Raw genomic sequence first — 24330 nt, 5'->3', positions numbered from 1 at the left:
AGTCTAACATCCTGTCCTTTAGCCTCTACAAGCTATTGATCATAACTATCTTATATATAGAAATACATACAGATATTTTCTCTGATATTTTTCTTTACACATTGATACTTTAAGAAATATTCTAGACATTTTGGTGAAGTTCTTTCTGGGAAACATTAGCATGCTTAAGACAGGAAGAGTGTTCCCAAGTTCAAAGTCTATGAAGGAATTAATAATAGCAATGAATAACTGCAGCATTCGTTGGCTAAGCTTAAATTGCAGGTAGATAATGCCCATTTAACCAATACTTCGTAAATTAGTTAAAAGTTTACAGGGCAATACTTTGTAAATTAGTTAAAGCTTACAGGGATACAAACCTCTGAACAATGTGAGATTGATTAAGGGCCTCTTCTTGAAATGACAGTCTAAATGTGCCAGTATTTGAATAATTCATATCATCCAGTAAATGGCAATTATAGCAACTACCTTTGGGACTAAAATAATGACTTAAGAAGAAACAGACTAAGCAAGCTTTTAGTTTGTCTGATTATGTAAATTCTCTGAGGCATACATTGAAAGTTCTCAACAAAAGCCAAATGAAGGGAGTGATTTTTTTGTACCATTCATAACATATGCTCCTCCATATTAGCATTGCATGGACCAAACAGTACCCACATTTATGTTTTCCGTGCAAGTAGGGTTTAACCTATATTCTAGTATTTTCAGAGAAAGGCAAATTAAGTTAGTGGGCCAGTTTGTGTGTCTGATTCAGCATGCCTAACTTAAAGTATATAAATAGTCTTCTTGAAGATACAAAGGTGATGAGTGGCTTTTAGATGGTTGGCTGGGGCTAAGATGTGAGTGCAGGCAAGACCTGAGAGGTATTTGTTGTTACCATGAGGTATGGTAGACTGGCAAGGCACTCTGGAAACAACAGTATTGGGAGGATGTTTGCAGAGGATTTAATAGCAAAGTTGTGAAAAGACTTTGATGGGTCTGCGTCCATGTAAGTGGGAAAAAAAAAAAAAAAAAAAAAAAAAAAGACTTGGAATCAGAAATAACTGAGTATTTAATTAGTTTGTCTGTAAGGTATAATGCCACAATCTCATCAGAAATAATTATTTGTAAAGTGACATGTAGCAAATGACCATGTTAACTCTCCTAGACTATTACAATTATAAGATAAAACATATTGGCTTTTCTCCATGTAACAAACCCCCTTCCAGAATGGCAGCAAGAGCTGGAATGCTACCATGGAAAAATCACTGCATTACCTAATCCGAATGCTAGTTAAAACACATATCACTGCTACTATCCTGGCTGCATTAATGCCCTCAACTAAATCTGGAGAAGCTTTGCTGACAGTGCTGATTAGGAAAATAACAGAAAGCCACTGACAGGCTAGATATATGAGTACCTCACAACAGGAAAGATAATAGTAACTGACCTGCTCCGACCTTTCTACACCTAATCAATGCTGAGTCCTGTGCTGCTCTTGATGTGACATCAGGGTGAAACAGCATTCAGTCATGTTCAGGGCCTCTGGTGCTTGAAAACAGAAAAGGAAACATGGGAGGGAGTTTTCAGATTCTCTAAATTTCCAGGTATTGAAGGAACTGTGTCAGGTTACTCTTTTCCTGAGTTTATTACAAACATTTCCATTGGCAAGTGTCGCTATTTTCCATCATAAAATGTTTCTCTGGGTGCATTCTATTTAGATCTATTAGAACTATGATGTAAAAAAAAAAAAAAAAAAAAAAACATAAAAAATTGAAATTTCAGTCCTTCGAAGCCTTATACAATCAGCAGGGAAGAGGTGCTGTAATAAATTTTTGAATGTTCGTATAAACTTGATCCCTTATTGAATCCTATTTTTATATGAGTAATAGTGACTATTAGTAAAATATATATGTACTTCATGCTAGAATATATGGGAAATAATTTCTAGCAATGCTATTGTATCTCATAACTGAAACAGGTAAGCACCATAGTTCTCCATAAACTACATTTCTGTTTATGAATGAAGGCTCATGTAAAACTGCATTTACAGTCTCCAGGAACCAATGTTTTGTAAAGGCTTTAATCTGAGCATTTCCTGGAAGCTTGCTCTTCACGTATGTTTCAGACAAATCTGTTGTGTATGAAATGTTAGTGGTGTTATTGGTAATAGTGCAATAACAAACTATGGGAATATGGCTATGTATTCTGGGCAGGATCATCATATATGGTGTCTTCCTAAAGTCACTCCATCTTCTGACCTGTCTTCTTCTCTCCTGAATGGCATATAATGTACATAATGTAATATAATAATAAGTAATATAATAGTATATAAAATATAAAAGTAAAAAAAAAAAAAGTAAAAAAAAAGTAAAAAAAAAGTAATAAATAAAGTAATATAATATAATGTACATAATGACACAATAATGTACATAAGACAGATGCATCTGATTCTTTTATCTGTTTTGTCAAGTACATAGCTTCTACATACTGAATAAACTAATATTTGATCACAAATTGAAGAGGAATGTGAACTTCTTGCACTGGTGCTTTCCCTACTCTCTGCTGTTCTGTTACTTTGACATACTCTGATGGTGCATTTAGTCTTTTTCTGGAGTTCTAGCAGCTGTTAAGCATGCTGGTGAGTTTGTTTTGTTGAACCCTTTGGACTGCATATGGAAAACAAGTTTGAAGCAGTTTCCTCCAGTGTTATGGTCCTACATGTACTCACACCTAAAAGTGCAGCTGCAAAAACCACCATGCATATGGTTCTGGACTAGTTCTGAATTGTCTTTGAAAATGATGCACTGTACAATATATAGGAACTCATAAAATTACCTTGTTCATAATGCCATTTTCTCGGGAAAATACTCAGTTTTCTTTTTTTTTTTTTTTTCCTTTTCTGATATGGATTTTTTCAATATGCAGTAAAACCTTAAAATCTTGACTGGCTACATTTTGTCAGTGTAGACAACTGAATGATTTAGCATCGTAAACCAGATTTGTGTGAGTCATTGCAGTGAAAAACGTTAGCACACCAGTGAAAATTGTTTAATAGATGACAACTTGTACAGAATCAGTGCTGAAAGCAGGAAACATGGCATACTGGTTACTTCTTCCCCTCCTTTTGAAAGTGGACATGACCTTGCTTGTGATGATAGAAGTGGCCTAATCGTGGAGGCAGGATGATTGTGGTGGTTGAAAGGAACAAGATTCAAATAAATTTCAAGGACTACTGGTACCTTTTTAAACTGACAGGGTTGATTTTATTCCCTAGTTCTTGGGCATACATCACACTAGAGGAAATGTGCCTCAAGTGATTTACTTTTTAGGTGGTTTTGGCTATATGATATTGTATAGAAGGCACCAAGTGACTGGTGGTGCATGAGTTCAGATTTCAAGAGTATACAGCACTGTATATATTAAAGAGTGTGTACAGCACTGACTCCGAGGTATTGTACCTCATCCCCTGGCACTGTGTATTAACTTGATTTGACTGCCATGCCTGTGCTGTAGCTGAGCTGTTCACACTATCATAGCATCGTAGAAGCACAGACTGGTTTGGGTTGGAAGAGATCTTAAAGCACAGCCAGTTCCAATACCCTGCCATGGGCAGGGACACTTTCTGCCACAGCAAGTTGCTCCAAGCCCTGTCCAACCTGGCCTATCAGCATGGTGACTTTGCATCATCCACTGTGTATTTTGTAGACATAATCTATTTCTTGTAGAAATCACATTTAAAAGAATTGATGTCAGACTACTGGCTTTCCTTTACGTGCAGTTGTACCTGAGTGTTCCAGTGTAAAGAATTTATTCTCGCTCCAGAAAACTTCCTCATTGAAATGCAAAACCTCTTTGAGGCAGATTCCATTACTGATATGTGTTAAACGACACCTTACCTAAATTTCATAAAATGCTTTGTGCCTTGAGGATGTACAACAAAGGCATATTTGGATCTGCTTCACAGCCGAATCCCTGATGGATGTTGGGTGAATTAAGTCTTGTGGAAGCTGCTAAATGACTAAGTGACAGTGGCTAAGCATCAGTTCTGAATCTATTATTCTCAAAATAATCTTAAATTTAAATAGGGCTGGTAGAACTGGTCCGTTAATACCTTCTTTTTTTTTCTGTAAGTAATTTCCTCAGATTTATATACAAGTTTCTCTTCTTACAAGTTCTTTATCACACATTAGTACTTAAATTACAGAGGTAAATCCCTCGAAATACTATTGATCTTCTATTATCCTTGATCTTCTATTATCCTTGATTTTTCCCAGTTATTCTAGGTAATGGTAAGGGGTCCTTTATGACTGAATACACTTTCACCTTCATTTAAAAGATGTGTTAAACTCCTGTTCTTATCCTGGTGACTTTCACCTCTTTGTTTGTTTTAAAACACAGTCACCAATATAATTAGAATTTATTCTGAACATTATATCCTATGTCTGAATCCACAAAGAAAAGCTTCCATAGCTGTTTTTCTTTACAATTGCCACAGAAAAATACCTTTGAAAGTGCTTTTAGTGCTAACAGAGCTAGTTCACATTTCACATGGGGAACTTTGTTTCCTACTGAAGTACATTAAGAAAGCAGGTTTCAGCACCTGCTTTGTTATAGTCATTGCACAGTTGTAGTATTTTGAGATTTGATAAGCTCTGACTTGAAAATTTTAAAACACATAAAAGAACTCAGACATAAAGTGCCAATTATTTCCATATGCACTGAAAGGAGCTGCCGCAGGCATGATGTTAGCCATATTTTGTACATAAGCAAGCTGCAGGGATTTGAAAAGTGTAGTTTTTTCCCCCCGCATTGGGATTTGCCTGGAAACCTTGACAAAGTATGTAGACCTAATTGTAAAACACAGTGTCCTCTTTCTATTTTCTGTGTTATATCAGGCTCAGCAGTGCTTAAAGCCAAAGCTCAGTTTGTAACTCAGAGTGTGGATACTGACCAGGAAAACCTCTAAAAGGAAAGATTCTGTCTATTAAAGCAGAGAAGTAAATAGAATTGTACAGATGTTCCAGATAAGCCTATAGAGCAGACTGGTATGTAGCAGGAAAAAAGGCAGGGTTTTTACCTCCTGAAACTCACAGAACACTGATTAAACAGTGTCTGTATTAAATATTTTACTCTCATGGAGAGGTTAATTTTGGGTAGGTCTTTTGTCATTCTTTTACTTCTTGAAGTGCAATGATTGATCTGTTGTGCGTTAGAGGTGGAGGCCTGGACATGGGAAGACCCAGTGTGGGAGTATAATATTCAGAGCTTAAAGCCAATATTCTCATTAGAAACTACTCTTTCTGAGGAAAAAAAAAAAACCAAACCATAAAAACATTAAAAAACCACACACAAAAAAAAAAAAAAAAACCAAACAAAAAAAAAACCCAAAAAAAACCAAACCAAAAAACCAAAGCACAACAACATAAAAACCCCCACATAAACTCTGATCCAAAAAACCTTGCTAAGGTTATTATCTGGAAAAAAGAAAATTTGGGAATGAAACTGAAAGAATATTAGGTGCATACATAACTGGGTCCAAGAAGATTTATCTGGTGTTGCATTACATCTTCCTTTTCCCAAACAGTGAAATGTGAAGATACAACTAGTCAGTATGTGCAAAAGACAAATAATCAATGGCTGGTTTCTGTTTGGGTATGCTTTCTGATTTGTTTCAGAGATGGTGTTCACTTCCTTATTAACTGTTTTGTAAGTATAGGAAAAAGTGTTTTATTTGCCTGTTTATTAATATTCTTGAATTCTTTTTAGAGAGTAGAACCTGCATATAAGAGACTTCTAGAAACCTTTATGTCTAACTGCTTATTCTATGTTAACTACATTTTTAAATGTAGTTAGAGGGCTGATGGTAGTCTCTGGAGCTGTTATCTTACAAATATAATGTGTCATTTTTCTTTTCTCCGGAATGGAGGAAAAGGTTTCCCAAGACTGTGAAAAGGCCTGAATTTCTTCTAATATGTGCCTGTGTAAATTCCCAGTGTGAGTCCATTTTCGCCATTGCAATTGCAAATTTTTTTGAGTTTTCCTGGAATATGTGAGAAAGATCATGTAAAAAAATCTGAGTTTTTATAGGCAGCTTCTCCTCTCTTAATGGGTAGAGAACTCTAAAATACCCATTGTTATGTTAAAGATGTATGAGCGTTTATCAATATCTTACACGGAGAACTGTGGTAAAACTGTACTGAAATTTCTTTTGCCTCAAGAGGAAAAATATCATAAGCCCAAATATTTCAGATAAGTAGCAGAGAAATAGCTAGACTCTCTCAAAAGAACAGTAAAATTCTTTCTTCCACTTTCCCATGTGTACACAGGAAGATATTGAAACACTGAAGTTTGATAATCTTACATCCTTAATAGAGGCTAGATTACATTGCCAAGTGAGAGAAAATCTTGAGACTACATGACAAACAATAAAGTGATTTAAGTATTTAGACAGCAGAGACCTGATATGTCTTTTACTCCTCATATTCCTGTACTGGAACTGTTGTCCCAAATAGTGGGGATTGCAGTGGGTCAGAGCCACTAACTGGAAAGCAGAGGCAAGGTTCATTTGAAGGAGGCAAGTGCTAATGTATTTTAATGCATTGTTTACATTGTCATTACACTGTTGCATTTCCTTTTTAGGAAGGAAATATACAGCAATAATCCTATATACTAGTAATATGCTATATCCCAGTAATACACCAGCAATATTCTCTATATCAGGTAATATTCTATATATCAGTAATATAGATGTGTGTATGAGTGTGTGTGTACACGTACATGTGGAGACATAAGCATAGTACAGGCTTTTGGTTCAGAGACTTTTTTCATTTATTTATGTGTGTAGGTACATGAAATGAGTGAAAGATAAAAAGAATTATTGCAAGTGAAGTAATTTAAGTGCTACAGCTACATTTTTTTCTTTCTGTTAAATAAAGGAATCAAGAATCAAAATCGTGACCCTTAAGTGGTTAGTGATAACGTTGTACTGTTATTTCAGATAAACCTGCAGAAGAAGATGCGAGTCACTGGAGTTATAACTCAAGGTGCCAAGAGGATTGGAAGTCCAGAATATGTAAAATCTTACAAAATTGCATACAGTAATGATGGGAAGTCGTGGGCAATATACAAAGTAAAAGGCACAAATGAAGATATGGTAAGGTTAAGGTATTTTTATGTGAAAATGTCCTGTGTTTTAATTGTCTTCAAAGGTATCTCTAGAAGATGAGCATAATTGCCTGACACTGTGATATAGGTTGCCTTGTTATTATTTTTGTCTGAAAAAAGAAAAAACCTATCAATAAATTTGTGCATTGTGTCTGCTAAGAATTTTTTATACTTTAATTGATGGTTGTATAAATGCTATGTCCCAAGGCTAGAATAATCCTGTTTATTACATTTAACTGATTTTAATTTTAATTAGTTTACCAGCTATTATTCATTCTTCCGATTTCAATTTATTTTTATTACATTGGCATATCAGTGTTAACCCTTAGAAGCACAGAACTCATTCATCAGTGCTAATTTCTGCACGGCACAAACAGTATTATTCAGTGGGAAGCATGTACTTACAGTTTGTAGTTACCATTTATTTTTTATGGAATTGTGCATACAAAGCAGCAAAAATCCCTTTACTGTGTAACTTGGGATAGAGCTAAGGCACTTTGCAGCATTAAACATACTAACTCTATTAAAAAATTAAAATGCTGTATGAAAAGATATTTAATGAAAGAAGAAAAAGTTGCAGGCATATCTGGTTAGTGAGGAGTGAACAGAAGAATGCTTATAGGTTTCATTCAGCTCTCCATGCAATCAGTGGGAGGGTTGCAATGTGCTTCAGTGGGAGCTGGATCAGGTTCTTGAAGCAGAGAGAAAGAAATGAATGTCAATCAGCGCAAATATTGGCAGGCTAAATTGAATTGGGATTATTTAATACACTAATTAGAAAAGAAGACATAATTTAGTTGCATTAGTAGCTTCAGTTTCTAGGGGTGACAAGATAGAGGTCCCAATTCAGAGCACGTGGCAAACTCGTGCTGATGCAAACAGATGTCAGCATGTATTGCTTATACACTTGCATGTTGGGCACTAGAAATGATAAAGTTGCCTCTGTTTGGGAAAAAACTTGCAAGGAATGTGCAGAAGAACAGCCTTGGTATTTCTGAAATACAGAAATTAACTGAACCTCCAGTTTTATATATATATATTGTTTTATCATAGGTGTTCCGTGGCAATGTGGACAACAACACCCCATATGCCAACTCCTTCACCCCTCCTATCAAGTCACAGTACATACGGCTGTATCCTCAGGTGTGCAGAAGGCACTGCACATTGAGAATGGAACTTCTGGGCTGTGAACTATCAGGTGGGTGTTCTGCAACCACTGCCCCTCAGAAGTCAACCACCAACAGCACTGAGGTCTAAACCATGTGCATTTTATTCACAGAATCATAGAATCTCAAAATAGTTTGGGTTGGAAGGAACCTTAAAGATCATCCAGTTCCAACCCCTGCCATGGGGAGACAGGCTGAGACAGCTGTGCTTGTTCAGCCTGGAGAAGAGAAGGCTCCTTAAGAGGAGACCTTAGAGCAACTCCCAGTGCCTAAAGGGGCTACAAGAAAGCTGGAGAGGGGCTTTTGACAAGGGCCTGTAGGGACAGGGAATGGCTTTAACCTGACAGAGGGGAGATTGAGATGAGATCTTAGGCAGAAGTTCTTCCCTGTGAGGGTGGTGAAGCCCTGGCGCAGGCTGCCCAGAGAAGCTGTGGCTGCCCCACCCCAGCACTGCTGAAGGCCAGGTTGGGTGGCATTTGGGGCAACCTGGTATTCTTGGTGAAATGGAGTTCTTATCTAGCAACTTATCCAGTTGCTTATCTCATGCGAATTATTTAAGCAACAGCACTTACCTAAGTGATGTAAATGCAATAGTTGTGTGCAGCAGGGCAGTAACAGCAGTAAGGTAATATAGTAGCAACCTAATAACAGTAAATCTTTCTGCATGCATTGGCCTCCACTTTTCCGGCAACCTGGAAAAGGACATTTATAGCAGTTTTAGTATCAACAGCTATTATAGAATCAGAATTGACTAGGTTGGAAAGGACCTTTAAGATCATCAAGTCCAACTATTATCCCGTGTCACTGAGTGCTTCATCTGCATGGTATGTGAATACTCCAGAGATGGTAACTCCACCCCTGCCCTTGGCAGACCGTTCCAATGCCTTGCCACCCTTTGGGGAAGAAATTATTCCTTATCTCCAGTCTAAACCTCCCCTGGCACAGCTTGGAGGCCTTTTCTCTTGTCTTGTCACTGGTTCTTGGGAGAAGAGACCAGCCACCTTCTGGCTTCATCCTCTTTTCAGTTGTTCCATACTAAGCTGATGCAATTCCTTCTGTCTGTGGTGTAAGCATGCCGACATGCTGTGTGACATCCTTGGAGGGACAAGGGTTCTTCCATCGCCCTTGAGGACCACTCAGAGTGCAGTAAGGTATTTTTTGCTATGCTACTTTAGCTAAGATTTCAGTTTAGATTTGTTTTGTGGATTTCTAACAGAAACATCTCATGGCAAAAGGTACATGAACAAGTGGAATCAATATAAACCCTCTTAAGGTTTGTAGCAGCAGAAGTTATAGCTCATAAATGTAAAGCCTGACCTCCAGCCACTCTCTGCAAGAACCATGTTCCCTTACAAATTCAGCAGAGGATGTAAATTTTTTACCTTTTTCAAGAGATCAGCCCTTTACCAGTGGGAGTGCTCCACTGAATTCATTTAAGAATGATTTTTATGTGGCTGCCTGCTTACTGTACAAACAATAGTCATCCAGTTCACGAATGATATATCAGAGCAGCTGGAGTTAAATAATTTTCAGTCCTCTAGTGGCATCAAAACCAGATTCAGAAATGAAAAGTTAATGCATTAATCTCACTGTAGCCCTTTTCCAATATAGATAGGTTTGAGAGTAAATGGAAAACTGTGTCTAGCTGCTTTAGTCTATTAGATTATTTTTTTTTGTGTCTTCCATTTCTAGAACTACAATTTAGAGTAAGTCTTTGCCAGAATGACCAGGAATTGTTTTGCTCAAAGAACTGTGAAAGCTACTGAATTGAATTCATTTCAGTGGTCTCCTAACAGTTTCAAGGTCATCATTTCTTAGAACTGCAGGCAGCCAAGGCTCAGCAGAACAATTTCAAAAGAGTACAATTATACATAACAGACTAATTCACTGTAATTCCAGGTGATCTGTCTTAGACAGAAAAACACTTTCAGAGGGCTGACGTTTCTAAAAAGTCCTGGTGCTAGGAAAAAAAGTCAGTATTGAAGGCAGGGAGACTGTCTTACAGCACCAGATGATTAAAAAACTAATTCTTTCTTAGGACAAACTTCAGCAAGATGTTCAATATAATCTGCTCTAGGCTTATGAATAGGCTTACTTACCAGGACCCGTGGTCAGATATTACCAAAAACCATGATCAGTGTTTGTGAAGTTTGACATTGGTAAGTTAGGCATTAATTTTCACGAACTTTTGTTCCTGCCTTTTTTGTGTTTTCACATCTGTGTTGTAAACTCCCTTCCCTTCATAAAACATTGATGTGGGGGAAGAAGCAGATCACAGCTACTGTTTATTAGAATGCCTTTATTCATTATGCTGCTATTACTAGTAACATCAAGCTGTTGTATTTAAAGACAGATAACTGTTCGCACAATGCAGTCACTTACGCATGCAGTTCACTCACACAATGAAACATCTGCACAGAGGAGGCTCAGCCTTTTTGTGTGCAAGTCTATGCCATACATTGTTGATTCTCCTGTATATTGGTGGCTGTGCACCAATTCAGCAGATCCTTGGTATTCTGAGTTTATCATGTCTTGCTGAGGAATGCTGGTCCCCAGGGCTTAACCATCCATGGTGAAAATCGACATCTTCTGAGTGTGTAATTTTCCTCTTTTTGGCAAGTAACTATTTCTCAATCCTAACAGTACCTTCAGGTGCTATTCACACAAACTCACACACAAAGGGACTTAGTAACATCTATATTTAATACTAGATTCTCCTTACCTTGTTCGTTCTCAGCACTATCTAATCTGGAAAGAAATACAATGATTAATAGAAAAAAAAATTAAATCTCTTGATTTTCATAGAAGAAAAATAACACAGTATTAGCTGTAACAAAATCACCTTTGCCCTCAAATAATTTACCTATGCTGCTTTTGCCAATACTGCACGAGTCCTGGTCCCAGACAAGATGCATGTAGACCTTTGCCTGGAGATCTTTTTGTGGGTTTGGATATTTAATATTTCTATTGAGGGTTTGAGTTTTCTTGATAGGAGAGGTAGGTGAAGGGCATGGGACAGCACGCAGAGTAAAATATTCTGCTCTCGGAAGAGTGAACAAAGAATAGCCTTCAAGTCGATTCTCTCATGCTAATCCACTCTCAAACTCATTGTTTCATTGTTCATGTTTCATTGAGCTAGACCAAATAAGAAGTAACTGCAAAACCTATACCTAGATAGGTTAAAACATGCAGAGGTGCCAGATATCATTTATTAGAGATGGTGATATCAAAGTATCTCAAATATTTTGACCTAAGATGTTCCACTGACCATAGCTGTATGTCCACATCAGTTCTCACTAACTTTAACAGGTTGTAAAAATGGAATGGGAGATTGAATCCCTTTACAGGGACATTACAAAGCAAATTTAAAGAAAATACAGTGCAGGGAAGAGATGTCCTGCGAAGTCAGAAGCATTATTATAGATACACTTTTGTGAGGGATGACTAGCTACAGACACAAAGTTTCGTACTAGTTTGTTTCTATCCTTTGCTGTATAGGTAACAGCTAGCCTATCAAAGTAAGCAGTCATTACTTTATATCATTGCAGCAGGATGCTGTAGGAGCTGCGAAGCAACTGGGTCTGCTGTTGCTCTCTGAGACATAGCACTAACACATTGCTTTGCCACCATTTTCCTCTCTTCTGATTCTCATTTCTCTTCTCACTTTCTTCTGTTACCTTGAACAACTGTCTTCCTTTTCCCTTTGGGGCAGTGGTGAAGGAAGGCGAGCGTAAAATCCCATTAATGCATGCATGCATGCACAGACACACAGGCAGAGACATCTGTTGTTTCATAAATCAATAATAATACTCAGAAAAGATAAAATTATTTTTGATGGATTGAACCAGCACTGAAAAACAGTTTTGACAACCCATGTTTTCGTGTCAGAAACCTGCTTCAGGTTCCTCAGATGAAACATTCCTGCTGACAGCCCTTGTGATCCTGAATTGATACTTCAGATTTGAATAATAAGCAAAGTCCATTGCTAAAGCAACAGATGAGTCTCCCTCATTTGTACTATCAAGTGTTCCCTCGTACTCTCAGGAAAATTGTTCTGTTGTTGAACTAGGTAGTTCTTTCTACAGACAAGGCTGTGCAATTTTCATTTGTGCACTGAGAATCAGTTCTGAGACATTCATTTTTCAAAAATGAACTCTGGTTTTTTGTTTATTTTTCAATTTAATATGAAACACATCAGTATTTCAAATTTTAAATGCAGTATTTACTACATTAAAGAGCATATCATCTGTCTCTAGTAATACACATGCTCTTGCTGTCAGACTCCCCACAAAGAGCCTAGTCTCACTTTCTTGATTTGAATACATAAGTCTACTTAATTGTGTGCATTAAACCTACAGAAATAAACAGAAAGTAGAATCTGACCAAAAGGGTTTTGCTAATAATAGTAAAGAAAGTAAAAATATCACGTCTTTAAATCTAATAAACATACTGTGGAGGAAATGAACTTTTATAAAAAGAGGAACCGTCTTTGATGCCTGGCTCAAATAAAGTGAAAAACAGAGTGAAAACTTTGAAGGTGTTTTAAATGATCACATAATGCTCCTAGTCTGTCAAGAGACAACAGCAGAGTAGGTCATGGTCACAGCAGGAAAGCCTTCATGACTTAGCTGTGTGCTTTAAGAAACACAACAGGTTACTCAGCAAATTACAGATAGGAACCAGCTCTGCAGTGTGGCATATGAGTGTCAGGTGGAAAGCCTCTGTCTTCCCAATGATACGTAAAGTCAAGGTTTTGTGCAGTCACAGTGATGACACACTCTCCGCAAAACCAGGTGTGTTAGGTCCTGAGCACACCTCAGTTAGTTAGAATATGTCAAAATATTATGGGCAATTTAACTGAGTTATGTCAGCTACTAAACCAAGTAAGATCCCTGAATTTGTGAAGTGAAAACTTTGGGACAGTTGCACATGTGCAGGTTTTTGACAGCTGGGGCAGGAAGGAAATGAGAAAACAGCTTCTTTTTACATTCTCGTCTCTGTCTTTTACCTTTTCATCAATAATCAAACATTACTCCACCCAGCTCTACATCCACGTTTCCTAACCTCTTAGCAGCCCTCTGGCTGTCAGCCACTTGTCTTGACTTTTGTTTTCCTATCTTTTTTAATATTAAGACTATGCAGCTCATCTGCCTTCCTTGGCTTCCAGCAATGTTGTTATAGTCATAGAACCATAGAATAGTTAGGGTTGGAAAAGACCTTGAGATCATCTAGTTCCAACCCCCTGCCATGAGCAGGGACACCTCACACTAAACCATGCCACCCAAGGCCTCATCCAACCTGGCCTTGAACACCACCAAGGATGGAGCATTCACACCTACCTTGGGCAACCCATTCCAGTGCCTCACCACCCTCTCAGTAAAGAATTTCTTCCTTATATCCAATCTAAACTTCCCCTGTTTAAGTTTTAACCCATTACCCCTTGTCCTGTCACTACAGTCCCTGATGAATAGTCCCTCCCCAGCATACCTATAGGCCCCCTTCAGATACTGGAAGGCTGCTATGAGGTCTCCACGCAGCCTTCTCTTCTCCAGGCTGAACAGCCTCAACTTTCTCAGTCTGTCTTCATACGGGAGATGCTCCAGTCCCCTGATCATGCTTGTGGCCCTCCTCTGGACTTGTTCCAACAGTTCCATGTCCTTTTTATGTTGAGGACACCAGAACTGCACACAATGCTCCAAGTGAGGTCTCACGAGAGCAGAGTAGCGGGGCAGGATCACCTCCTTTGACCTGCTGGTCACGCTCCTCTTGATGCAGCCCAGGATACGGTTGGCTTTCTGGGCTGCGAGCGCACACTGAAGCTGGCTCATGTTCATTTTCTCATCAACCAACACCCAAAGTCCTTCTCTGCAGGGCTGCCCTGAATCTCTTCTCTGCCCAACCTGTAGCTGTGCCTGGGATTGCTCCAACTCTGGTGTCTTGCTATCAAAGGGTGTCCCTCCTGTTATCAGCTTGCTTCTTCCCTCTTCTGGGTCCAAAATCCTTATTTCCCAGTGTTCGATAGCGAACCAGAGGAGCATAGAGCCACGTATTTTTTCCCCCCTCCCCCCCACTATGGGCACCCAACATGCTGCAATCAAAGTAACTCAATCACATGGGACATTTATGTGGTTTAAACAAATAAGCTATTAACTCTATTTCTTCTAAGCAATTATCTCCTATTATTCTCCCTCCTTCACAGTTGGCTTTCTGTAGTCTTCCACTCCCTCAGTGGGTGCTGGGGCTTTCTAAATATTTGGCTAGATGTCAAGCAATTCAAAAGTATAGAAGAGTTTAGTGCTTGTTAACCTGTACGTCAGCAGTGGCTTTAAGAAAAGTTAATGTTTCCTCAGTAGGCAAACAGATAGGTGATGTGACATGGCATAAAAGCATGAAAAAATAAAACTGAATAGGGGAAATGATAGCAAACTGCTGGACAGGAAAATAAAACCAAGATAAGAAGAGACGAAAGTCATGTTTTCTGTTTGTTTGCCTTCCTACATTTATGCCATGATGAAATATGTTGAATTCCCTATCTTGTTTTTGATTCTCCCAAGGTGGTGTTGAAATAAAGTGCCTTGAATTAGCTATTTTTCATTTGTTTTTTTGCAAGTTCCTCCAACAATAGTCTTGATTAAAGTCTTTTTCAAGAATTGCTAGTTTTCTTTTCCATAACTGAAAACCTATACCACTTGCAGAGATAAGTAGGTAGTGTCACAAATCTTATTTTGCTGTTCCAGGTTGCTCTGAACCCCTGGGGATGAAATCAGGACATATACAAGACTACCAAATTAGTGCTTCCAGTGTTTTCCGTACACTCAACATGGACATGTTCACTTGGGAGCCCAGGAAAGCGCGGCTAGATAAGCAAGGCAAAGTTAATGCCTGGACTTCTGGCCACAACGACCAGTCACAGTGGTTGCAGGTAACATTTCACATACATTTGCCCAAATGTTTATCTTCTTTGCATTTCAAGTATAGAAATGGCTGACTGGTTTTAGGATTATATTCATATTCTTCAGTTTCTGAGTGTAACCATCCTTACTCTGCCGTACATAGAATATAAATCTCTAAAAGCTCACACAGGTCTTCATGTCTTTGGTACCTCAGTTGCAGAAACCCCTGCCCAAGGAAACCTTCACCTCCACTAACTAAACCTTATGGTTAAACCAAACCCAGCAGCCATGAGTTTTCCTTTGTTAATGAGCACGAATAGTAGGTTCAGATCTGTTTCACTGGCTTTTTCTATTTTGTTGAGATGTTCATATTTTTTTTATCCCTTATGTTCTCCCAAGGAGCCCTAGGAAAGTATATTTGCTTCTGTTTGGTGCATGTTAGCAAATCTGGTTCGTAGAAATTGTCTAGTTGAGGCTGATCAAAATCACCTTCCAACGCCTCTCTGAAGCTAGCAAGACTGATTCAGCACATGAATTCATTACAAAGCTGTGCAGAGAGGTTGTTTTCAGCCTGGGAGTGACTTATACAAATCAGTAGTACGATAATGTGAAAGATTGCAATAAATCGTCAGTATCGAAGCCTATTTGACCAGTCTCTGACACATTTACAGTTTTTGAACTGTTGAAAAGCAGTGTTTTGACTCAGCTGCCAGTTTGCAGTGCAGTTCTCAGTGCGAAACCTCAATAGCACTAGATGTGGCTACTAACCCCCTGTAATCTTTTCACATATAAATTATGACATATTAGCTTTCTACCTACAGTTGCTAAGCAATTTAGCAATACCATTGCTATCTTTTCTCCACGTTTATACACGTACAGAATGGAAGAAGCAATTGGCTTGCCTATTTAACTTTTGAATAACTGAAGATCCTAGGATTTGTTGAATGTTTTCAAAGCACCTTGTTAAAAGAGCAGTTAATAAGGAGAGGAGGAAAATTTTATTGCTGTGTTTTACGGTGGAGAAGCAGGTGAAAATGTTTCTCCACGTAGAAGAGAGGCAGTTGTAAAATGTTTCTCCATGTAGAAGAGAGGCAGTTGTAAAATGTTTCTCCACGTAGAAGAGAGGCAGTTGTAAAATGTTTCTCCACGTAGAAGAGAGGCAGTTGTATAATGTTTAGTCTAAGGTGAGACATCCCTGCCTATGGCAGAGAGGGTGAAACTAGATTATCTTAAGGTCCTTTCCAAACTTTAACCATTCTATGATTCTGTGATTTAGCCCCATCAGTGATACCAAGAAACCAAGGGTGTGCAGATACTCCACAGGAATGTCCTGTTAGGGTGTTATTGCTCATGCGGGTGACAGTCAATTTTCACTTAGCGAAAGATGGCAGAGGACTGAAGACTTGATTCTTATATTGTAAAATTTTCCATTCTGTTCCAAGTCTTGCTATGTTTGAACCCACTTGAACCTGCAAATCTAACCTGTCCACTTTTGCACAGTCTCTGCAAGTCCTTGAAGTAGTAGGCGTACTTGTTTGTATCTGGTCAAAAGAAAGCTGTGAAGAAAAAATTCTCTTTTAGTTCATTTGTCATATGGCTATGGTGTGAGTTCAGTAACTTCACAGGAATATGACTAGTTTACCCTTTCCTGAATGTCATTATATTTAATATTTGTCCAGAGGACTATCATAACATTTGTTGCTTGAAATAAAAAAAAAAAAACAGGAGACATTAAAAACACTAGTGTTTTCAGTGCTTAAGTTGGTCCTTAACTTCTACTATAGGTTGATTACTCTGAATTCAGTCTGTGAGTAGAGATGGGTTCGCATACTTCAAGTCTAGGTAACAATTCTGTAAGAAAGATATGCTTGTTGTTTAAATTTGTTCATTCATTTTTGTTCTCTTTGCTGTTAGTTCTCTGTTTTTTCCCTTGAAATGTAGATTATTGCATTGTAACTTTTTAATATACTGACTGTTACCGTCATGCTGCTTTCACAGAGTTTAGTCAAAACACATTTGTAGTAAAAAGCGTGTGAAAGCAAACTTATCTGTTTGCCATTCTCTCTCAGCAGTTGCATATTACAAGGAATTATCTCAATAGCAATTCCACGGTATCCCAAAATGGCTTCGAGTAAGACATAGGTTTCTGGATTTTGCTAAAGTAGCTGGCCTACCAGTACGATATTTCACAGTGTTAGTTTTCCATGCCTTTTGAATTTTTAGTTCACATGACTTATTTGGCTTATCTTTTAATTTTTTCTCTGGAAAGCCTATACTGGGTAGAAGTCTACTGATGCCTTTAAAATTTATTGTTGTAATGTATGGTATGTGAATGACTTGAACAAATCTGTTCTGTCTTACGGTTATTTTGGGTGATCTTCACCCAAATGCCATTGCTATCAGCTATTCCTTTCCTTAAACGCTTGTGTGCTGACATGCATTTCAGAATACCTGCTGTGATAATGGTTGCTGAGACGTGATGTTTGCATCATGCATAAATGCTTCTTGATACTTTCTGACAGTTCGCAGCACTTTTGGATGGACCCTAGAGATAAATTCTCTGTCATGAGCTGGGGTTGTTTTATTTGGTTTTCTCTCAAAAAAGAAAATTCTGAATCTTCAGTGTATTTTAAAATGCAGCCATTAACAAGTATGCTCTTTGTTTTAAAGAGTTCTGGAGTGGTACATCCATGATTTTGCTCCAGAGACAGAAATATGAAGTGTTATGTGGCATTTTTAGAGTTCAAGAAGTAGTGATGCTGCAGTTGTTGAAAGTCAGTTGTGATCTAGACTTTAATCACTTACAAACTCCAGTTTCCTCACACAGCACTACTCCTTTACACCAAATACCATCATTAGAAATGGAAGAAAACATTTTGGTGATGTGGAGGAGAAGTTAATGAGATTAACCTTTCCAGCCCAGGTATAATCTGGGTCTGAATTCCCCCATGTGCTTGCTCAAGAGCACTCTTGCTGTTCCTTAGTGACGATGCTGCAGAAGCCATCTCAGATGCCTGGCCTAATTTATAGTACAGGAGCTTCCATTAACTTAGTTAACCTGTTTGGCTAGTGTCTCTGTACTCATCTCAGTTGAAATCTGTGCATCTTTGTGATACAGAACTGTCTAGCTGTGCAGGTTTGGTGTCAAATCTAAGGCAAGTAATCAGTTCCAGTAACTCTGTCTACTCCTGATTACTTTCTTTAGGGACTCCCTTTTTTCTGAAGATACTTCTGTGAAACGATCTGAATAAAATTACAAATTCGGGGGAGATGGGAAAGGAAATTAAAAAAAAAAAAAAAAGTAATGCTTTGCTTCACATAATTATGTATAAACTTTGCCTAAATCAGATAAGGTATAGCATTTCCAGTTAATTACTGAGAAAAGATATAAAAGCCTAAAATTCACTTCCCTTCAAGGCAGCCCCTTTCTGTCATTACTGTTATTTGCAGCTGAGTATCGTTTGCTACCTTGAACCAGTTCACAGATTTTCCCCAGGATCTTGCTGAACAAGTGAGCAGTCTGCTTTGCCAGTTTGGGAGTGCTTCTGCTCCTTCTGAGCACAATCCAGGACTGTAATTCCAGCCAGTTGCCACCTCCCTGTTTCTTCAGTTATTTGACATTAAACGAAGTGTTAAGGAACTGCCTGGTGACTGCTCTTGTAAACAGATTATCACCGTTCTGTAGCTCATTTTCCTAGCTAAGGCTATCATTCAAAAGAATTCACATTTGCCTCAAAATCCAATCCCACTCAACTACTAATCTTCTGCAGTTACAAATTATGAAATGTGGACAGCAGCTTAAGCTCCCTCTTCTCTCTTTACTTGTAGTTAAGTTTTGGTGTTTTAAAATATTTCCCTATTACTGCCGTATCTGTCATCATACTGATTTTCCACTCTTTCTCATTGCCAAATAAAGACAGCAACACCATCTACATTAATGCCTTTGCCCATTTGTCATTTGCCTGGTGCTTCAGCAAGTATTTTCTCTGATGCTTTTTCCCCAATCTACCATCTTCTGCAATATTACTTGGAGCCAAAGAATCTCATTTTAGAGTTTCCAAATAGCTGGAACTTTCTTCTTCCTCCTCGACAATCTTTTTGGCATAAATTGTTTTGCAATAAAGTTAGAATAAGTCCCAACTTTACAACCGTACATGGGTATTGATAGTATTTTATCTTAAAACCAGCACTAAGCTGGGTTTTTTGAAGGTGTGTTTCTCTACAGAGCACAGCTGGATAAAGAGTATGCCCATCTTGGAAGCCTGCTGAGGTTCCTTTATATCTCTATATTGCTTTCAAGTCAAAAGCAACACTGCAGTAGCTTTATGTTTCTACTTTCACTTGAAACTTTAAAACCATGTACTTTCTGCAAAAATTACTTTCATCTAGTTGCTTAGCTTTTATTTTGCTGCAAAGCTAGTGGAAGTTTCTGCAGCTTGATGTGCATGAAGGGTAAACCTGATAAGGTTTATCCACAGTTATTTTATATGCCTGCCATTGAGGTCAGTTGAGTTGTCATCCTTCTCTTAAATAGTAGAGTGGAGCAACAAGCAATATCTTTTTCTAATGTGTCTCTTGCTGATTGTATGTGATGGAATCAGCTGAGCACTGTTAGGGAAAGAAAAACCCAACCTAGTTGCTGATAAAGACAACAGATTGTTTGAAGATTGGCAAAGCAACTGTTATACATGTACCTACACATTTTTAGAATGTGATGACTGCCAGTAGTTGGGTGATTTCCTGCCAACCTAATCTCCAGTACTAGAAAATGTAACAGATTTTTCATTAACACTCTTAGAATTGTCTCAGTACTGCAATTATTCTTTCAGTGTAATACATGACCATCTTTTTCCCATCACAAAGTCTTTTGTTTGAAAACAAAAACAAAATTGTGTTCCGAATAATCATTCGCTTTTTGTTGTATGTATGCAAAACCATCTTTATTTAAAAAGTCTCATGATATCACAGGATCTACTTGTATTCATTTTCTAGCTATTGTTTGCAATGTTTAAGCTCCTAAGCGATCAAATTAAAGAGTTGTTATTTAAAGGCTGACCCTGACCCAGCTTCTATTCAGTTTTTCTTACGGAGTGCAGAAAGTAGACTGTGCTGCATTTCTCCAGTATTTGCAAAACTTGACAGGGTTGCATGTTGTGTTTTGTAGCACCAACACAAGTGGTCTGAAATTGTCTAAATACTAAGATAAATAAGAATTAAGAGCAGACAGAGAGCAGCCATGCCTAATGCTGTGTCAGCTCCAGCAGCCTCACAAAAAAGCACAGCTAACGTGAGCCTGGAGAGGCAACCCAGACCCTTTTTTGCATTTCACCAAGTTATTGGCTGTATAACCTGATGCAAACAGACTAAACTACAGAAATTTTTAATTTTATGGATTCTATACATAAAATTTATATATGCAATTTATAGATATCTTTAAATATCTACTTCTAATTAGTTGTTTAGGCTCCTTGTGTAGTCAATGGAAATATGACTAGTACTATCAGGGAATAATTCATCCTACCGTAAGTAATTCTTTAAAGTTTCCTGCTGTGAATCACCCTGGAGATTTGCCTAAAGGCAAATCCTGTTAGCCACAGAGATAGAAGATTAGCTTAAACTAGGTGATGAATTTTTAAAAGATGAAACTTATATGGGGTGAATCTGTCTGCTTTTTAATATAGGAAGAGAACATTATTTTTCATCTCATATTAGTCAGCTTGTTTTATTGATAGTTGTTTCATTTATTCATTCATTATGTTACTAAAAAAAAAAAGGGATGTTGTTTCCTGTCTCTCATATGGCATTTACTTATTACCTATTATTGCACCTACTGCTTTCTCCCTTTTTTTGTTGTATTTACCTGTTTATTTGTAATGAATTCCGCAGAGGCTTACTAGATAGTAAATCACTATACTGTATCATTTTCTAAATGTTGAAAACAAGTTATAAGGAGAAAATTGTGTGGATTATTTAAATATCTTTTGAATTGTGTCCTTAGCAAAGCTGGCATTAATACTAATACTGGTTAAAGTAGCCAAGTAAGTGGTTTCTGTCTGGCTACCAGCTTAAATATTTTTCTTTTCTTGTGGTTCTTGGCAAGGCAGCTGTCATTTTTGCTTGAAGGACTTAACTCAAACATTCATCTTTGGCATGTCTTTGGTCTTATGGTTACCTTGATGAGCAGCTTCACAGGGTATTGTTCTGTTCATGCAGTCTGATAGTTCACAGGCTGCAGCAACATAACAAGGTGTGTTGTGACTAAATTGTTAATATGGATCTTTCCTTTCCCATACTTTGCCGTAAGCTCACTATAGATAAATTTCACTATGAAAAGCAGCCAGTGGTAGAATAAAGTAGTAATGGACAAATAGTTCTGAGGAATTTAGTTAAAGGCAAAAGCAGATAAAGAGAGATACTCACCTCCAAATGGCACACTGTTGAATTTACCTACTTTGCACTGCCCAGGCTAGAATTCTAAACAGGTCACTTTACTGTGATATCTTTGCTGGCTTCTAAAACATAGATTTAAGTTTGCAATTAGGTGGCCAGTATTTGCTTTTAAGATGGCTCAACAAGAGCAGAAAGCTTCTTTCTTTCTTTCTTTTTTTCCCTTCCTTCCTTATTTCCTTCCTTCCTTCCTTCCTTCCTTCCTTCCTTCCTTCCTTCCTTCCTTCCTTCCTTCCTTCCTTCCTTCCTTCCTTCCTTCCTTCCTTCCTTCCTTCCTTCCTTCCTTCCTTCCTTCCTTCCTTCCTTCCTTCCTTCCTTCCTTCCTTCCTTCCTTCCTTCCTTCCTTCCTTCTTTTTTTCAGAAAAAAACAACCAAACTCTAATCTGTCCATTCCCCAGTGCTTTTTGAACACTACTAACAAACACATAGCTTACAGAAATGGTATTAAGAGTTAGATTTTGATTTCCTAGTCACAGGTACCTGCCAGCAAATACGCTATGGCCGTTCCAGAAGTCACTCTCTAACCCAGTTTTTCCTCCAAATCATTTCAAGTTAAATGTATTATTCACATTAACAATGTTACTAAATTGTGCATTTCAGCCTTGCCCTTCCTGAATTGCTTTTGACTTTGCAAAGCTTTCTTCTGCAATTCATTTTATGGAATTGTTTATAGTAGTAATTCAATTTAAGCCTTGGAATTAAATAAGGCGGCATAAGATCTTGGTTTATTTTGCCTTTTCAGTGCTATGTTTAGGTGGTATTTTACTATTTAGGTAGTGAAGTCTGGAGCCTTGGTAGTAACATTGATTTTACTCTGCCCAAATACAAAGAGATTGTTAGGAGGGCAGGCAAGAATACAGAAGCTCTTTGTTGCAGGGTGTCCAATAAAAATGTCTATGATTACACCTTCATAAAGAGGTACAAAGGGAAGAGTTCATTTGAACTCTAAATTGGCTATAGTTAAGATTTTCTAAGAAAAATATTTCATTGCATGAAGTCTGACTTTGTTCGTGAATTATATTCCCTACTCTCTCCTTTGAGTCTTCAGTAAAAAACGAGGGGTTAACCAAGGGTCTCAGAGCCTATCTTTGGAACATAAAAAATTCATTATCAGTAACAAAAATTACTTGAGAAGGTTCCATAAGCAGTTGAATCATGTCTATCTCTAAAGCATTCCAAGAAAGCACTGTCAGTTTCCTTACTGACTTGTAGTTTTGATCTGTGTATCACTCCCCTGCACATGAAAATTAAATTGAATAATGACCCATTTCTTATTACAATAACGGTTCCTGATCTTACTTTAAAACATCTAGGAGTGTAGGCGAAATTCCCTGATTGTTCTGAATCTTGATGTACATAGATTTCAGTCTGAAGTATTTTTTGTTACTGTGCATTTAGAGTTGAAATTTTGCTCCGACTTCATGCCAACAGCAGCACCTTCTGAAAATGGCATACACTAAATTTTAATGGAAAGGTGTTATTTTTTCATCTGTTTAAATTCCTGCCTGTTTTATCTCACCATTCTTTCCACTGATTTGAAATAATGCTCTGTCCCTATTTGTGAAAGCCATCATTTCCTTCCCCCCTCTTAAAATAACAAGATTGGCATGAAACTGGCTGAGTAGGAATAGAGAGAGAAACATGCAAACGTGTTTCCTATTCATGCCTTCTTTTTCCATGGCAGTGTTTCAAAATAGCATTCACTTATTCCTTGTAAAGCTGTTCTTGTTTTCATATCTACATGTGAATTAGTTTTAAACTTAAGCACAACTGGACACAGTTGTCATCCCACAATGCTTTCAGTATCAACAAGACAAAAGGACGTGAAAGAAAATACAGACAATGGAGCAAAATGAAGTGACTTTGACAAGGTCAAGTGTCTTTGAGCAGGAAAAAATACCTGACATAGAAACATATGAGACAAAGACAGTACAGGATGAAAGTGAAAGATTAGAGTGGAACTGAGTTTAGTTCTGTTTTCTGATAGCTTGGTGCATTATTAACTGGACTGTGCTGGTTTTATTAGCCCTGTGGTTTTGTTCCTAGATATTAGTACTTGACTAAGCATAACTCACAAATTTTCTTCATGCATCTGTCAAGATTTTATAAGTAGAATGTACTAAGGTCTAGGAAAGCTATTTTTCACTGAATAGGCCTTTCAATTTTGCATTCATGGGATTTTACTCTTTATGCCACTTTAACAATGGAGTAAAGCTGTATAAAGAGATTCTGGTTGATTTCAGAACATGCTTGTTCAAAGTCTGCTTGTCATAGAAACATAGAATCATAGAATAGTTAGGGTTGGAAAGGACCTTAAGATCATCTAGTTCCAACCCCCCTGCCATGGGCAGGGACACCTCACACTAAACCATGCCACCCAAGGCCTCATCCAACCTGGCCTTGAACACCACCAAGGATGGAGCATTCACAACCTTCCTGGGCAACCCATTCCAGTGCCTCACCACCCTCTCAGTAAAGAATTTCTTCCTTATATCCAATCTAAACTTCCTCTGCTTAAGTTTCGACCCATTACCCCTTGTCCTATCACTACAGTCCCTGATGAATAGTCCCTCCCCAGCATACCTATAGGCCCCTTTCAGATACTGGAAGGCTGCTATGAGGTCTCCACGCAGCCTTCTCTTCTCCAGGCTGAACAGCCCCAACTTTCTCAGCCTGTCTTC

At 37.9% G+C, this 24330-nt stretch overlaps 1 protein-coding gene across 1 annotated transcript in view; it reads left to right on the top strand.

Moving 5' to 3' along the window:
- The window catches only part of EDIL3 (EGF like repeats and discoidin domains 3), a gene marked incomplete at both ends in the record, with an annotated part of 259331 nt that overhangs the window by 196766 nt on the left and 38235 nt on the right, over positions 1 to 24330 (top strand). Inside the window, 3 exons of the mRNA XM_080637664.1 lie at positions 6977 to 7132; positions 8197 to 8341; positions 15047 to 15231. Coding sequence (XP_080493790.1) covers positions 6977 to 7132; positions 8197 to 8341; positions 15047 to 15231 — 486 coding nt within the window. The remainder of the gene's footprint in view (positions 1 to 6976; positions 7133 to 8196; positions 8342 to 15046; positions 15232 to 24330) is intronic.

The sequence above is a fragment of the Psittacula echo genome, assembly GCF_963264785.1.
Source record: "Psittacula echo genome assembly, chromosome: Z".
NCBI classification, from domain to species: Eukaryota; Metazoa; Chordata; class Aves; order Psittaciformes; family Psittacidae; genus Psittacula; species Psittacula echo.
The sequence above is the reverse complement of the archived record's forward strand: the minus strand, read 5'-3'. Positions and strand labels throughout refer to the sequence as shown.